This window comes from Curcuma longa, chromosome 15 (assembly GCF_044706935.1).
Source record: "Curcuma longa cultivar G26 ecotype Majalengka, Jawa Barat chromosome 15, ITB_CL_G26_1.1, whole genome shotgun sequence".
Classification (NCBI taxonomy): Eukaryota; Viridiplantae; Streptophyta; class Magnoliopsida; order Zingiberales; family Zingiberaceae; genus Curcuma; species Curcuma longa.
In genome coordinates this window covers 7,009,146-7,025,835 of record NC_133875.1, presented here as the reverse complement: position 1 = coordinate 7,025,835, position 16,690 = coordinate 7,009,146, and the positions used below count along the sequence as shown (strand labels likewise).

The 16,690-nt window shown below is 34.5% G+C and overlaps 2 protein-coding genes across 2 annotated transcripts in view; both read left to right on the top strand.

Annotated features, from left to right (window-relative positions):
• Positions 1 to 522: 522 nt before the first annotated feature.
• The window catches only part of LOC141846591 (nuclear pore complex protein NUP205-like), a 49,103-nt gene continuing 32,935 nt past the window's right edge, over positions 523 to 16,690 (top strand). Inside the window, 13 exon segments of the mRNA XM_074734627.1 lie at positions 523 to 712; positions 3,796 to 3,897; positions 3,982 to 4,122; positions 7,323 to 7,453; positions 7,541 to 7,660; positions 8,430 to 8,553; positions 10,952 to 11,149; positions 11,233 to 11,351; positions 11,489 to 11,639; positions 11,747 to 11,859; positions 11,933 to 12,014; positions 12,108 to 12,194; positions 12,274 to 12,351. Coding sequence (XP_074590728.1) covers positions 614 to 712; positions 3,796 to 3,897; positions 3,982 to 4,122; positions 7,323 to 7,453; positions 7,541 to 7,660; positions 8,430 to 8,553; positions 10,952 to 11,149; positions 11,233 to 11,351; positions 11,489 to 11,639; positions 11,747 to 11,859; positions 11,933 to 12,014; positions 12,108 to 12,194; positions 12,274 to 12,351 — 1,545 coding nt within the window. The 5' untranslated portion in view covers positions 523 to 613.
• Positions 2,644 to 3,066, top strand: LOC141846448 (small ribosomal subunit protein eS17-like). Its single transcript, XM_074734492.1, has one exon. It carries the CDS (start codon positions 2,644 to 2,646, stop codon positions 3,064 to 3,066), a length of 423 nt encoding a protein of 140 aa, XP_074590593.1.

The window sequence follows — 16,690 nt, the reverse complement described above, 5'->3', positions numbered from 1 at the left end:
GGATCTGGATTTGCAACCTATAAGCCATCCCAATTTCCTGGTAAAGAAAAATACAATTGCAATTGTGGTAGCCTATATTGATTTGTATTTCAATCTATTGTGCATGCGCTTTGTTTCTGCATAGTAGATTTAAGTATGCTCTCAGTTACTAACTTTAGATGCCTGTTAATTTTATTTATGTATTTATTTATTTTTTTTAACTTGATGGTTTTCCTTGTTTGATCTGCTAATAAAGACTTTGAGATTTTGTTTCAATTTGTTCTTTTAGTTTCTTTGGATATGCTAATGCAGTTCCTTATGAATTCATCTTCTCAGAAAGAACCGGAGCTTTTATATGGAAATGAAGAGCTGTGGGCATTTATACACTTTGCTGGGGAGGATCATACTAATATACACACTCTTGTAGCATTTTTGAAGCTCCTTGGTACTTTGGTATGCTAGAAATGGGTTCTTTATGTCATGATCATATTGTGTAAATAGTATTTTATGTCGTGTATTTACCCAGGCTTCCACAGAGGAAGGCGCTTCAAAAGTATATGAGCTCCTGCAGGGTAAAATCTTCAGGTCAATTGGATGGAGTACTTTATTTGATTGCTTGTCTATATATGATGGTATGTTCAAACAAGCTCTACAAACCTCTGGAAATCTGCTTCCGGATATCCAGGAAGGTGATGCACAAGCCCTTGTTGGATATCTAAATGTTCTACAGAAGGTTTGGTCATTTTATCTCCCATCTAGTTCTTACCTTTTCAGTTTAGCAATTAACTAATCACTAAGCTTACATGTTTATGGAACTACTATGTTATTTTTGTAAGGCGACATTCGATGTTTCCTTGGGATTATATTGGTGATGATATATGGCAAGATTGTAATTAGTTGGTATCTGTTACAGTAATTTGCTAATATTTTGAACTCAATATTGTGTATTCCAGCTAGATGGAATTGTTCAAAAGCATACAACAACAAACAACAGCCAAACCTTTATCCCACTAAGTGGGGTTGGCTATATGGATCCTCTTATGTTATTGGGCTCATGATGATATAGGAGGGGATTGAGATCATGACATATACACATTAATCATGGTAGAGAGGCTAAAGAAGGTTTGACTAGCAATGATAAAACAGATAAAATTCATTTAGTGGCACTGATTTTATTTATCTAAGAGGTAATTCATGAATTCTAACCCAAATTGGCACTGATTTGAGATTAACCCTCCCTAAGCGCTCCTCTCTACTCCAAGATCTATAATAAGCAATCAATTTTATATAAACCATGGACCCCCATCCAACCCATATCATCTTTGAATCTGAAAAAGGGAAAACCAGATGACTGAATTTAGCTTGACAAAGGTTTTGTCTAACTTACAACAAAGTTTGCCTTCAACAACTGCAGTAAAAAATAGAGATCTCCAATATTCCGCAGTGTGAATCAGAATTAGAAGCTTCGGCTATGGTTGTGCTGAATCTACTGCTAAATCAATAAAGCTACATTTGTACAAGCATGCTTCCATTTACATCTCTTCTGATCCAATTTTTCATGAGAGGATAAGATTCTTCAACCAATTTGAGGGGAGTGTTGGAGGCCTATTTGTAAATACTCTAATATATAGGAATATACGTATAGGAAACTATGTAGGGATTAAACTTAATAGTCCTCCTCTACACTAAGCCTGAATCTGTTTCTTCTCATAGTTATCATGTTTCAGTATTATTGAAGAAGCAAAGTTGCAAAGTTTAATGATGTAAAAAGATACAACTTGGCTTGTTTTTGTTAGCATACTTCATGAGTGTCACTTTCTGTTTTGACACTTCCTAAAGTTCACAAGAAATGCAACTTGGGTTCAGGAAAGGCATTAAATTAGGCAGCCTTTTATGCTGGAGGATGGAAATGATGTTTGCCCTCTTTTATTTAGAAAAATTCTATTTAACTACTTAAGGATCCCTCTGTAAAAGATGTGAACTTAGGACAAGTCAAACTGATCAATCAATGCCATGCTCTCTACCTTTTTTTTGACATTTGAAGTTTTATGTGCACAATGTTATTGAGTGGAAGCAAAAATACAGGTTTTAGTTTTGCATATAGTTTCCGTTAATGGTTTCTAGTTTCATTATTGTATTAAATAGGAATGATGAAAGAAACTCATTTCATTTGTTCATATTCTTATTTGTGAAACTATTTTAGTCAATGTGTTTAATAGGTGGAGAAGCATGAACATTTATGTCCTGGGTCAGTGGCTATTTTTGAAGGTATTAACTTCTAGGCATTAATCGAAGGAAATTTCTTTTGATAGTTGTGTAAGGATGGTCATTTTTGAGAACAAAGTGAATGGAGTACCTGAAATATTTATGGTATTATATTACTGTAATCAGTAGTTTGGATTGTCTGTTATGTATATACAGTTCAAATTAATGACCTCAAGGCCCAGTTTACTTGGAGGTGCGGAAAGAGAAATTGTGGAAAACTTTCCTTTGCATGCATGCATCCACCGTTTACTTTTCTCAATTTTTACGAAGGGAGAGAAAGTTAATCCATCTGTTGATGGATTTTCTGTCAAAATCACTCCCCTCCAAATCAGGCGGAACGCAAGGATAGAAAAAAAAAGATGTAACTATCCTTCGTCCTGCTCCTCTCCTGCGCCCCCGATGCCCCCATCAGCTCACGGAAGTCCGGCCGATGCCCCCATCGCTCCCCTCCAAGTCATCGAGCGCTACTACTCGAGGATGACCTTCGACTTCCACACCAACAAGAAGATCCTGGAGGAGGTGGCCATCATCCCCTCCAAGAGGCTCCGCAACAAGATCGCCGGGTTCAGCACCCACCTGATGCGCCGGATCCAGCGCGGCATCTCCCTCAAGCTCCAGGAGGAGGAGTGCGAGCGCCGCATGGATTTCGTGCCGGACCAGTCCGCCATCAAGGTCGATCACATCGAGGTCGACAAGGAGACCCTCGACATGCTCGCGTCGCTCAGCATGCCGGACCTCCCCGGCGTCGAGAAGCAGGCGGATGCCCCTGCGCCGCCCGCCTTCCTGTCTCGCCCTGGTGGTGGCTACGGCCGCAGGCCATGAGGTTGCGTTGCATCCTTCTAGCTGTGAGCTCGCTTCCCGGCGTCGAGAAGCAGGCGAGCAGGGAAGAAGGGGTGGCCGGGTGGGGCAAAAGGGATGGGGTATTTTGGTAAATAAATAAATAAATTTTTTTATTTATATAAATTAATAATTTTAAATATAAGAGATTTATTCATCCTCCTTGTATCAAAGTAAACAAATATAAGAGAGAAAAGATTCCGTTCCCTTTCCCTAGGGATTTATTTTCTCTAGGGATTCCTTTCTTTTCCTCATCCATTGTATGAAGTAAACATAGGCCAAAGAATTGTTAGACAGCATTATGTTGCATCGCATTTGTCCAAATAAGATTGATGGGCTAACTGATTTGGCATGGGGAGTAACTATGACTTGTGGAAATATATTGCAAATCTGTACTGCAACATTTATAAAATATTTAGTATCTTTTTAACTTCTGATGCTTTCATAGCGTAAGTTATTGTGAAGAAAGTCCATGTTTACTGGATTTTCTTAGTGCGTTTGGTTTATTTTGCTTTTCTTTTACTTAGTTCAGTGTGTTGATGTCCGGGAATTTACACTACATTTACCCTGTGACCTGTACCTTATTATTTAGTCTATGTGTTCTTAGTTAATATTTCCAACATCTGTTGACATTGTTGTCAAGTTATTTAAATTTTTAGCCTGAATGATTTATTTTTTCACTTGTCAGAATTGACTAATAATAAACCGTGATAGGTGGTTGAAAATGGGAATCCTTCTGAAAGGAGGAGATGGTTTCAAGACATTGAACCCTTATTCAAGCTCCTTGGTTATGAGAATGTGCCACCATATTTAAAGGTTACAAGCTATTACCTATTATAATTCTTGAAATTTATTTTGCTATTTTAAAGCATATATTAGAATATTTAAATTTCTATGCAGGGTGCTCTGCGAAATGCTATTGCATCTTTCATCAAAGTCTCTCCTGCCTTAAAGGATACCATCTGGAATTTCCTTGAACAATATGACCTACCTGTTGCTGTTGCTCCTTTTAGCCCTATTGGACAACACGGACCTTTACAGGTATCTCCCTCTTTTCCCATACCTATCTTTCATCTGTATTCTGGAAGATATTGTTTGACTGTATGAAGACAGACAAGTGTTTTTTAAGATCATCATTGTGTACTGTTGGAATCTGGTCTTATTTGGTTGTTTTGATGCCCTGGAATATGGATCTTATCTGTGCACGATTTGTTGATTGCTGGAATTTATTTACTGCAATTTCCACTAGTTCGAACTGTTAGTTTTCTTTCAATTAATGGTGCTATCCTGGATAGGAGCTAATACTCCTAATTCATTTATCTGAAATAGACAAGATGGAGTTTGTTGTGTTAATAGGGCAAGCTTAACTAATTTCTTGTCCTATCTTGAGGAACACAAAGAGGGGTTGAATATGATCATCTTTCCAGCATTGTGTTTTCTATTTAAATAACTAGTACAATTTCATCTTTACTTGATCCGTCTTGGTGGTTATGTTGAATGAGTGGAATTTCATGTCAAACTGAAATGGTCAATAAGGAATACATGTTCTTGGAAGACTGGTGCCTATTGTTTGGGCATATCCAGCTGGTTCAATGCAGTAGAGTATTTTTGCCCTGTTCCCTCAGTGTGTATTAAACTGTTTCCAAATCATAGGTGTTGCTATTGTTCTGAAGCATGTTTTAAGTGTCGATCTTGATAATTTAGTCAATCAATATAGATACTGTTTTGACATGAATAAATGTATTGTATCATTCATTAAGGTACAATTTTAGTGGTATCAATCAAGACAAGGCCTATGGTGGTTGGTACCATTTGGAACAAATATCCCTTTTCAGTGATTCATCCTTCAATTTTGCTTGCCAAACAAATAGGAACACTATAAATAGAAAGGGGAGAGGAAGAGGGAAGCTCGAACTTGTGTTGGAGAAATCTAGATGCATCCATATCCGATTATCATAAACACCTATGGTTGTTCCAATTCCAATTATGATTATCCAACTCCAACTTCCAATGGGTAATTGTGATATATTTATGGACGTATGGAGAAACTAGTTCTAATATGAAATGTCTAAGAGCATCATTTAATTTGAGTCTCAAAAATTTTAAGGTTGATCTATTCTTAAAGATTGAATTCTCTCAGACGATTTTGCTCGACACTCATTTTGCTATTAGTAAGATAAATAGTTGGGATCCTTCTTTTATCTTGGAACTATTTTTTTTCCAATACTATAATTCACTTTTTATTGCTATAACCTTATATTAGAGGGAAACAAGCTTAATGGTAGAAACTAGTTGATCTTAATATGCTTTGAAGCTTACTAAATATCAACATGTCATGGTGCCAAAATCATATCGTTTATGCAGTTGATTTAAACTCTATGTTGAATGATACATTAAATCTTGTTCTATTGTAGAATGTATTGAATTTCATGTGAAAATAACAATTTGACAAGGTCACAAACGAAGTTTGCATTTTTGGGGAATTGCTCTCGATTATTATGGTGCATCAAACACAATTTAAGAGCTCTCATTGTTTTCCTTTAAAATTGCATGACCTTGCTACAATTTGCGTCTCACCACATAAGATATTCAATCTTGCTATAACTTGAACTTAGTACTTTATTCCTCTTTCCCTTGCTCATTGAGACAACACAATAATTTTTATTTGTCAACAACTATTTTAAAACTTCCATTCTTTCAACTAAAATTTAATTAGGGACATTGATAAGCCCTAAAACATCAATATTAAATAATAACACTTTTATTAAAAAGTATATATTAACAATTTAATTTTATTTAGCAATTTATATTGAAATTATGATTTTATACTCATTATAATATTTTTATTATGCATATTCATAGTACTATAACAACTAAATCTTTATCCCACTATGTCTGCTAATTGAATATTCTTTGGTCTTCTTCTTTTTTGATTAATGTGTGTATTTGTCATGACCTCATATTACCTAATTGAAGTATTTATTGATTGTCTAAGTACATGCCTATACTATCTTAAATGTGTCTTTTAGTGTTTTTTCCTTAATAGGTGCCATATGTCTTTCTCTATAATATTCTCAATTCTTATCCTTTCCTTCTCCTATATTTGCACATTCATCTCTGTGACTCGCATCTTCTAGTCATGTACTTGTTTCATATTTTAACATTCAACTTTATATAATATAGCAGGTTTAATCGTTGTTTTATAAAATTCCCTTTAAGTTTTAGAGGTACCTTATGATTACGAAGAATACCTTACGCCCTCCTCCATTTCAACTATTTTGCTTGTATCTTATGTAGAACATCTCTATCAAACCCTCTATAACATTTCGCTTCATATAATATAGCAGGTTTAATTGTTGTTTTATAAAATTTTCTTTTAAGTTTTAGAGGTACCTTATGATTACGAAGAATACCTTACACCCTCCTCCATTTCAACTATTTTGCTTGTATCTTATGTAGAACATCTCTATCAAACCCTCTATCATTTTGCAAAAGCAATTCTAAGTATTTAAAACTTTCAGTTATAAGTAACTCATCATTTTCTCTCTTAACAATTTTTTGCTACGTCTACTATTACTACTAAATTTAAATTCTATATATACTCTACTAAGCTTAAAACTTTTAACTTCCAATGTCTCTCGTCAAGATTCGAGCATAGTATTTAGTTCTTCATGTGTCTCATTGATCAAAATAATATCATCGGCAAATAACATGTACCGTAGTAACATTAAATATATTCATTTCTAATAAATTATATTGCATTATTAATAATTGGATACACACTAGACATTCATAAAATTTTAAAATATCTATTGTAATTTCATATATGATTTTTGATGTCTTTCTCATTTGTTTTTTTCCTGTTGATTCAGATTTATGAGTTATTGACTAACCAATTGTGATACAAATACTGACTTTGGTAATCATGCTTCTTACAAAGCCATCACATTCAATGTTCCATGTCTCCTATTGTGAATGTAGTTTATGAATTTATGGGGCTGAAATTTTTTTTTTGTTTGTATCTCAACTCTCAAAAATCATCTCGTGTGCAAGTTGTTTCATCTATCATGAATTAACTTTTGATCAAATGTCATTTTGAATATTTGGATATGAAATGAAATGCTTTAGCATCTCTTTTCTTGCTATATCAAGATTATGAAATTCTGATCATTTTGCTTGCAGTTATTTTGTATTGGTTTCATAAAGAATTATTTTCCATTGCATTGTTTTTGTGGCCGTAGGTTTATGACATGCAATTTGAGCTAAACGAAGTTGAAGCAAGGAGGGAGCGGTATCCATCAACTATATCATTTCTGAATTTGTTAAATACTCTTATTGCACAAGAGAAAGATGAAAGCGATCGAGGGCGAAGGTTCTATTCTTTTTCAACTTGATAAATATTTGTACTAAATGTTATGTTATGATCTTGCTAAGTTATTGATGTTATACTTTCTTGCAGATTTGTTGGTATCTTCAGGTTTGTATATGATCATGTTTTTGGGCCTTTTCCTCAGAGGGCATATGCTGATCCTCATGAGAAATGGCAACTAGTGCTTGCTTGCCTTCAGCACTTCCAAATGTGAGTGATATTGATGTATGATATTGTATTTGCAATCACAATCTTACCTAGCCAAATGCTTTTTGGTGAAGTAGTCTTTTCTTATGTTGTTTGTATATGCTTCATGTTACACTATTCCAATGGCATTATTGAAGGGGCTAAATTCTACTTATATTTACATGTAACTTGGATTCAATTTCTTATAGTGTAACAAATAGAAAAATAGTTCTGTAGTACATGGTTTTAAATTCCGTTATGTGTTGGGCAAAATGTGCAAACTTTACTATTCCACCCATTGTCCAGCATCATAACTGTGGACGGCACAGGCACGGGTTAAACTAAAAACTTTAGTTTAATAATTTCAATCAACTCTTTGCTATAAACAGACTTACTCAAACTCTAATAAAACTACCCTAATAATTATATATATTATTTATTTTAATTTCAAAAATATATGATAATTTATTTATTTACCATATAAAAGCTTTGTGATCTTGTATTTTTTTCTTTAATTTTTTAATATACAGATTAAATTTTTTATTTTTAATTAATATGTTTTATATTTAAAAAATATTGAAACCATATCGGCATGGCACAATACGGAACTAAAATTGTATCGTTCCGATTCGGGACCTAAACCTCGACACGGATAGAAATTTTAAACCATGCTGTAGTATACTTCTTTTTCACATTTATTGGGTTGTTAAAACTATAGTTGCTGAATTTTTTATATGTTTTTGTCTTGCTCAGTTGTGTAACCTTGGATTTGACTACAATTGTGATTTTGCAGGGTTCTGAAAATGTACAATATAAACAAAGAAGAGTCTGAAAAAGCTAATGACATGTCATTGTCACCAGGCGTGGCCTATACATCTACAATTGACAGCCAGATCCCTGCATTGGAACTTCTAAAAGTATGTGTTTTGAAAAGGATATAAATATTTTTTATTTATAAATTAGTTGCTAATAACTGAGTTGATGGATATTTCACTTTGTAAACCAAGTGGTAATACAGCCAGATCCTCACCTTTGCTTTGAGTGTTTTTTGTATAGAAGGATAATGTGTTTCAGACTCTAATTTTCATCCTATTACTTGGTTTATGCAGTCAAGCTTACTTTTCTTGAAATCTTGACTTACTAGTCTCGTATGATGTTTGAACAGTATGCTTGCTGTTACTTTCTTTTCTAGCTGAAGGCTCATCCTAATAGCATTATACATCATTGAGCATCTGACATGGTCTTGGTACAGAAACTTTAGCATCTTACATAACCTGTATTTGCAACATCAAGGTGCACGCTGCACCATTTTGCTACAATAATTATTAAATGCACATTGAAAGTATTATATGTAGTAATATAATTATAAAATTTTTGCTATATGCTAGAAATTCTTTTGTTGGTTTATGATTGGATATATGGTGCACATTTTCAGCAAGAGCCACAATGGTCCACTCCCACCAACCCCACCCACATTTAAAAGCCATTAGTCTTGTCATTGATGTGTTGAGATTTTTCAAAGGATAAAATAAAACATACTATTATTCAAGAAGGATTAGGTAAAACTCTAATAGAGTGGAAGATGAGCAATAGATTATATAGTGAGATAAGTTAAATCTTTTAGAGTGGAAGGAAGATTATACTAGAAAGTTTTAAGAGGGAAAGGGGGGCAAAATAAATTATTAGCCAGTGTAGTAAAAGTGATTTAATTTATTTAAATATAAGCAGTGATATTACCTTGTATGGAACTCATGGAGGATACAATTTAAGTAGTTGATTCCAAATATTTGCTACAAAGGTGTTGAGATTCATGAATCCAAGCTGCATAAACATAGTCTGTTTCTCAATTTGTCCAATGACAGAATACATTTCAATATTTTGATTCATAAACCTTGATATTAGATGATTCTTGGCAAAATGTTATTATTTTGGCACATCTGAGGTTTGAGTTTCTTGACCTTTGAAAATGCTTAATTCACAAACCTCCCTTCAAATACCTAAATAACCCTAATTTGCCAAGCTAAATTCCTCTTTTAAAATAATTTTGACAGCCAAGCTTGTTCGTTTTGGGCCAAAAAGTGATATTAGAGGTATTTGAGAATTTGACGTATAACCATAAACTACATTTGAGTTGAAACAATACAAGTCATCCAGGTGATTAAAAAAAAACTTAATGGCCCAAATCAACTCATTTTGACAAAATAAATTACCAAAGGTTTCATGGGAGCCTTGGTTGGAAAGTATTAGTGTTTTTGTTGGAAAATGGTCATTAAAATAATTTTCTTGAAAACCTATCATTTTAAAGACTTCTTAGGAGTCTCATGTACAGTATCTAGGTGTTTTAGTTCAAAATGGTGTTAAGGTGATCGTTCATAAATCACCTTTGTGACTCAGAGCATGTTATTTTTCCCAGACAGTCATAATGGAGCCTTCCTGAGAGTTATAAATGAAATTTTCAGTTGTTTCTGATTATAAAATTACCATCAAGGTCATTTTTTTAACGTCTCTTTTATGATCCAAAATATGCCATTTTGAGTAAAATACCATACCAGAATCTTCTTGTGAACCTCAGGTAGAATGTTAAGGTGATATTCATAAATCACCTTTGTGTCTCAAAACATGTTATTTTGCCTAGAAATTCACAATAGAGCTTTAATGAGAGTCCCAAATGGAATTTTATGTTGTTTCTTATTATAAAATAACCATCAAGGCCATCTTTTAAAATCTCTTCTATGAATCCAAATTATATCATTTAAAATATCATACTAGTCTTCGTTTGAGCCTCAGGTATAGTGTATGAATTTTTGATTTGAAAACATCAAATTATCTTGATCGCCCAAGAGGCCAAGATAGGTCATTTTGCACATACTGTAGGCTTCTTAGGACTGTTAAGTGGAATGTTTAATGATTTTTGGGTCTAAAAAAGTTTTTTTTTTTTTGAGTTGAAAATGGTTTATCGCCTTGATAGCATAAAATAAATTTGGCTTGAAAAATTATACCAAAGGCTTGTAAGTAGTATCATGTGGAGTTTTCAGGTACTTTTAAGTTGAAAAATTCCGTTTATGGGTTGAAATATCATACTAGAGGCTTGCAGTGAGTCTTAGGTAGAGTGTTGAAGTATATTTGTGTTGAAAATGACAGCTAAGATGATTAGAAAAAACCCAATCTTCAGGTTGGCCATTATTTGTTTGTTTTTCTTAGAAGTTCCTTTTTTTTTTAAACTATAACTATCAGGTTTTATCCTAGATTAAAATTAGTTTATATACACTGGCAGTTCTATTTCAGTGAGTATTAAGAATGTTGCTGTTCCTGCAGGACTTCATGAGTGGTAAAACTGCTTTCTGTAACATCATGAGCATCATTTCATTGGGTGCTGACATCATCATCTCTGAGAGGACTAGTCAATCATACGGTCAGCTATTAGAGGAAGCTGTAAAACTCTCTCTTGAAATCCTTCTCCTTGTTATGGACAGAGATATATTTCTCTCTGATTTCTGGCGCCCTTTGCATCAGGTTTTAATCTATGCTTAACCTATCTGGCCATTTTTCTCCCATGTCAGGTCATTGTTTTTACCTTATTTTCTTTGATTGCACAGCCTTTGGATGTCATTCTATCTCAAAACCCTAACTGGATTTTCACACTTCTGGAGTACATCCGATATGATTTTTCTCCTCAAATTCAGCAATATTCTATAAAAATCATGAGTATACTCAGGTACCATCAAATAAATTTCCATTTTACAGCTTGATACTCTTTTTCTTATGGCACTTGAAATTTCTGAACGGTTGTTTGTCAAGAATCCTGTTTGGTTCATATACTTGAGGATTTATATCTAACCTTGTCCTTGACAGTTCTAGAATGATTGGCCTCGTACAGTTACTGTTAAAATCAAACACTGCTAAGTGTCTTGTTGAGGATTATGCAGCCTGTTTGGAATCACGCTTTGAAGAGTGTGAGAGCATTGAGAATGCTAAAGATGATCTTGGTGTTCTTATTCTGCAGGTACTTCATAATTGTTATTTTCTGTATCAGTGTTAGTATAGTAAAACTATAATTCCTGTGGCAATTATTTTTTCATACCTTTCTTTATTTTCTCTTATTTTTTTCAGCTTCTTATTGATAACATAAATCGCCCAGCCCCAAATGTTACACATTTGCTTCTTAGGTTTGACACTGATAGTCCTGTTGAGCAGAGCATCTTGCAGCCAAAAGTTCATTACAGGTACAGTAAGCAATTGTATAATCTCTTGTGTCTGATAATGGCATATTGTTTAGTACTGGATGGATTAGTGCAGCTGTTTGAAGGTTATTCTTGATAATCTGGAAAAACTTTCGAAGCCAGATATGAACAGTTTACTGCATGAATTTGGTTTTCAGGTTAGAATGCTGTTTTTTTGTTTGGCTCACTATATTTCTGCTCAAATTAGAGTAACATTTTCTTCAGATTTGATAATTTTTCTCTTGTTTCAGCTTCTCTATGAGTTGTGCACGGATCCCCTAACAAGTGGTCCAACAATGTATCTTTTGAGTACAAAGAAATACCTTTTCTTCTCAAAGGTGTTCTTCATTTGTCATTTATTTGAGGCTAAGTTGGAATTTCTCTATTTTATTTCTAATCTGTGTATTCATCTTGAAGCATTTGGATACAATTTGTACAAACCCACTGCCCAAAAGAAGTCATAATCAGTCTCTTAGAGTGAGCATGCTCCATGAGGTATTTGCTATATTTCCTCCTCTCAGCGTCTAAACATTGTTTACTACCACTTTTTACAATCAGGATGGTATTTGCATTCATTCATTTAAGTGGTGCCTCAAGTAGAATTTGGTTGAGTTTTTGACTGGGACTTGTCTTATTGTCATTTGCTCAACGTGGTTGAATATATTTAATCTAGGAGTATGGAATGGATTCCTTGGGATGTGTTTCTTTGAGAGATTAAAATGAGGAGGAAAAGAAAAAGGAAGAGAGGAGATATGCAGTTTTTTAGGAGGAAAAGAAAAAGGAAGAGAGGAGATATGCAGTTTTTTTGGAAGGAAAGTACTCTAGGAAAAGAAAGTTTGAAGAAAGCTTTCTCTTCTATTTTATCAAATTGATGTCTTTTGGGTCATTGTTCAATCTCCAATTCTTCAATGGAAAATAAAACTGTAATATATATTTTTTTCTCTTTCCTAATTTCCATCTTTTGGATGAATTTGAGTTAGATTAAATATGATAATTGTTGTTTGACAGAAAATCATAGTGGAAAAATTATATATTTCATCGATAGAATATCCTCCTTATATACAAAGATAAATCTGTTAAAATCAGGGATGTGGATCCCTTAAAATCAGGGATGTGATAAATATACGCTAATTACAATCCATCTAGGGAATAGATTGGACAAAATAAATCCCTACAAAATAGGGATAAAATAATAGGTTGTTTAGTTTGAATTTCAACACTCCCCCTCAAACTAGGTGATAGATGCTTTCCAAACCTAGAATCGAGCTTCTTTCAGCGATGTTGGGTCTGAATAGTGCCTTTGTCAAAATGTCAACTGCATGGTGTTTTGAAGGTACATGGCGGAGCATGATGTCTTTATTTTCAATCTTCTTACTAATGAAATGTCTGTCAATTTTCACATGTTTGGTATGGTCTTGTTGAACTGGATTCTTGGCAATGGCAATGACAATGGCTAATTGATTATCACATATAATTTGAATTAGAATTCATTGTAACCAAATTCCTTACAAATGTCTAATGTCAGAGTTCGGAATTCTATCTTGGCACTACTTTGAGCGATCACTGTTTGCCTTTTACTACGCCAAGTAACCAAATTTCCCCAGACGAATGTACAATATCTAGAAGTAGATCTTCTATCACTAAGTGAATTTGCCCAATCCGCAACAGTGTAAACCTCTAAGGTTTGTTTGTCTATCTTTCTAAACATGAGTCCTTTTCTTGGGTCCCCTTTTAGATATCTCAATATTCGGATTATAACATCCATGTGATCAATTGAAGGATTTCGCAAAATTGGCTAACGTAGCTGACAACAAAGCTTATATTTGGATGAGTGTGAGTTAGGTAGATAAGTTTGCCTACTAATCATTGATATCGTCCTTTATCAACTTTCATTTTATCAGTCTGAGATCTTAACTTGGTATTAGGATCCATAGGTGTATTAAATGACTTGTATCCACTCAACCCAATTTCTTGTAGTAGGTCAAGAACATACTTTCTTTAAGTTACAAAGATTCCCTTGTGATTTCTAGCAATCTCCATTCCCAAGAAGTATTTGAGTTGTCCCAAATCCTTGATTTCAAACTCCTTAGATAAGAGTGTCTTGAGCCTTTTGGTTTCTAGTTCATGGTTTCTTATAAGGACAATTTCATTAACATATACAGTTAGTACTGAAATTTTCCCACTTGAAAAATGTTTCACAAATAGCGTGTGATCAGCTTGAGTCTGGGAGTAGTCATCTCCAAGGTTTGAAATCCCTAGCTGTTTCGTTCAATACCGGCAAAATTTCTCGTTCCGCTAGTGGACCAACACCGACACGGACACCCATGGTTTCAGCTAGGACGCTATTCGAAGGCATCACTTTGGTTCGGTGATGCCCTCGGAGGTATCACGTAGGCTGCGCGTGGCCCGGTCTCACGCAGAACAGTGGATTAGTTTTTTTAGCTTAGGTTTTAATGATAACTTAGGTTAATAATTTTAATTAACTCCTAGCTATAGTTGGGATAATTTAAATAGAGTTAATTAAAATTTCATAAAATTATCTTATTATTCTTTTTAAAAATATTTTATTTTTAAATATTTAGATTAATTTTTTATTTTTAATTAATATATTTTATATTTTAAAAATACCGAAACTATATCGGCACAGCACGATACGGTACCAAAACTGTATCGTTTCGATCCGGGATCGAAATCTCGGCAGGACTTGATATTTTAAACCTTGGTAATATCTTTTAAGAACTTTAGCAAATCTGTTAAACCAAGCTCTGGGTGATTGTTTGAGTCCATATAAGGCTCTCCTTTGTTTGCATACTTTTCTTTTTTATACTTTCTTTCTCAAATCCTATAGGGACATCCATGTAAACTTCTTCCACGAGATCTCCATTTAGAAAGATGTTCTTCACATCTATTTGAATCAAAGGCCAATCTAAGTTAGCAACAATAGACAGTAATACCCAGATGGTATTGAGTTTTGCAATCGGTGCAAAAGTCTCCTAATAGTTAATCTGATAGGATTGGGTGTAAACTTTTGCCACTAGTTGAGCCTTGTATGTATTTATGCCTCCATCTCGGTTCCGCTTGACTGAAAAAATCCACTTACATCCCATAGTTCTTTTTCCTTGAGGTAGCTCAGATAGTGTCCAAGTCGCATTCTTTTCTAGGACTGTGTATTCCTCTAGGATTGTTTTGTGCCATTTAGGCACTTTTAGAGCTTCATACACAGAACTAAGAATATTGATCTTGTCAAGTGATGTAAAAATGCTTGGTACCTTGGAGATAAATGTGAATAGGATATATAATTGTGCATCGGATGAAGAGTGCAAGATCTAGTACCTTTTCTGTGTGCCATAGGCTGGTCCAATGTGAGATCTATCTGTGGAATTGATTCTCTTAGATCCTATTGTTTTTCAGGTTCAACTTGGCCTCAAGTCGATTCATGGCACGACTGAGTTTCGTGCAAAGATGCAAAATGTTTTCTCCTCACATTGACTTTCACTGTGTCATGGGAAGGTGGTGTGTTCTTTTGTGGTTCTGAGATAGGCGGCACATGTGATTGTGATAATGATGGAGAGGAAGGACTTGGTGAAGGGTTGAGTGATGTTGATGGTAAGATTTAGGAAGGACTTGGTTCGAGTAGGGTCTTCCAATCCCAATGTTGGAATTCAATTTTGTTCTCCCCTTGAATTGTGGTATTGGAGTAGTATGGGGTGTGTTCAAAAAAGGTGACATTCATATAGTGATAAAATTTCTTGGTGATAGGAGAGAAACATTTATAACTCTTTTTGTTGGCTGAATATCCCAAGAAAATGCACTTAAGTGCACGTGAGTCAAACTTTCCTCAATATTGAGAGTAGATGTGGACGAATGCTTACATCCAAAGAGTTTGAGAGGGATGTTGGAGACAAATATGTGTGTAGGATACAAATTTTTTAGAACCTGAAATGGAATGTTGAACTTAAGAACCTTGGAAGGGAGACGATTAGTAAGATAGGTAGCTATTAGGATTGATTCCCCTCAAAATTTGGTTGGAGCGTGAGCTTCGAAGAGTAAGGAGCAAGCTACCTTGAGTATATGATGATTTTTCCGTTCAACTACACTATTTTGTTGGGGTGTATCAACACATGAACTTTGTTGGACTATGCTATTGGATCGGAGAATGGAGCTAAGGTTGGAATTAAAGAAGTCTTTGACATTATTTGTTTTGAGAATCTTTATGTCAGCCTGAAATTGGGTCTTGATCATAGCATGAAAATTCTAAAAGATTTGTGCGGTTTTAGATCTTTCTTTCAAAAGAAAAGTCCAACACAACCTCGTGTGATCATCAATGAAAAATAACCACTATCTAGAGCCAGCAAGACTTGGATTTTTGAATTGTCCCCAAATGCCCCCATGAATGAGAGAGAGGTTGTGTTGGTTGATATAAACGGGGTGCATAAGCGTGTCTGGTACGTTTAGCATACTGACATATATCACACTGAAAGAAATCAAGACTTTTATTGATAAATAATGAAGGGAAAAGATGTTTCAAGTATATGAATTTGGATGTCCTAATCAATAGTGCCACATCACAATTTTACTTTCATTATTGGATTGACTATTAGACCTGAAACTATGGATTGACTAACAGTTGAGTTTAGCAGACTATCTAGATGTAGGAGAGGCTTCAAGAAGGTAAAGTCCTGTACGAAGTTTAGCAATGCCAATCATCATCCTGGTGCTCAAATCTTGAAAAAACACAATAATCACCAAAGAACTTAGTTTCACAGTTAAGGTCCCGGTCGAGCCTAGCAACCGACACAAGATTACAAGCAAGTCGAGGCATATAAAGCACAGA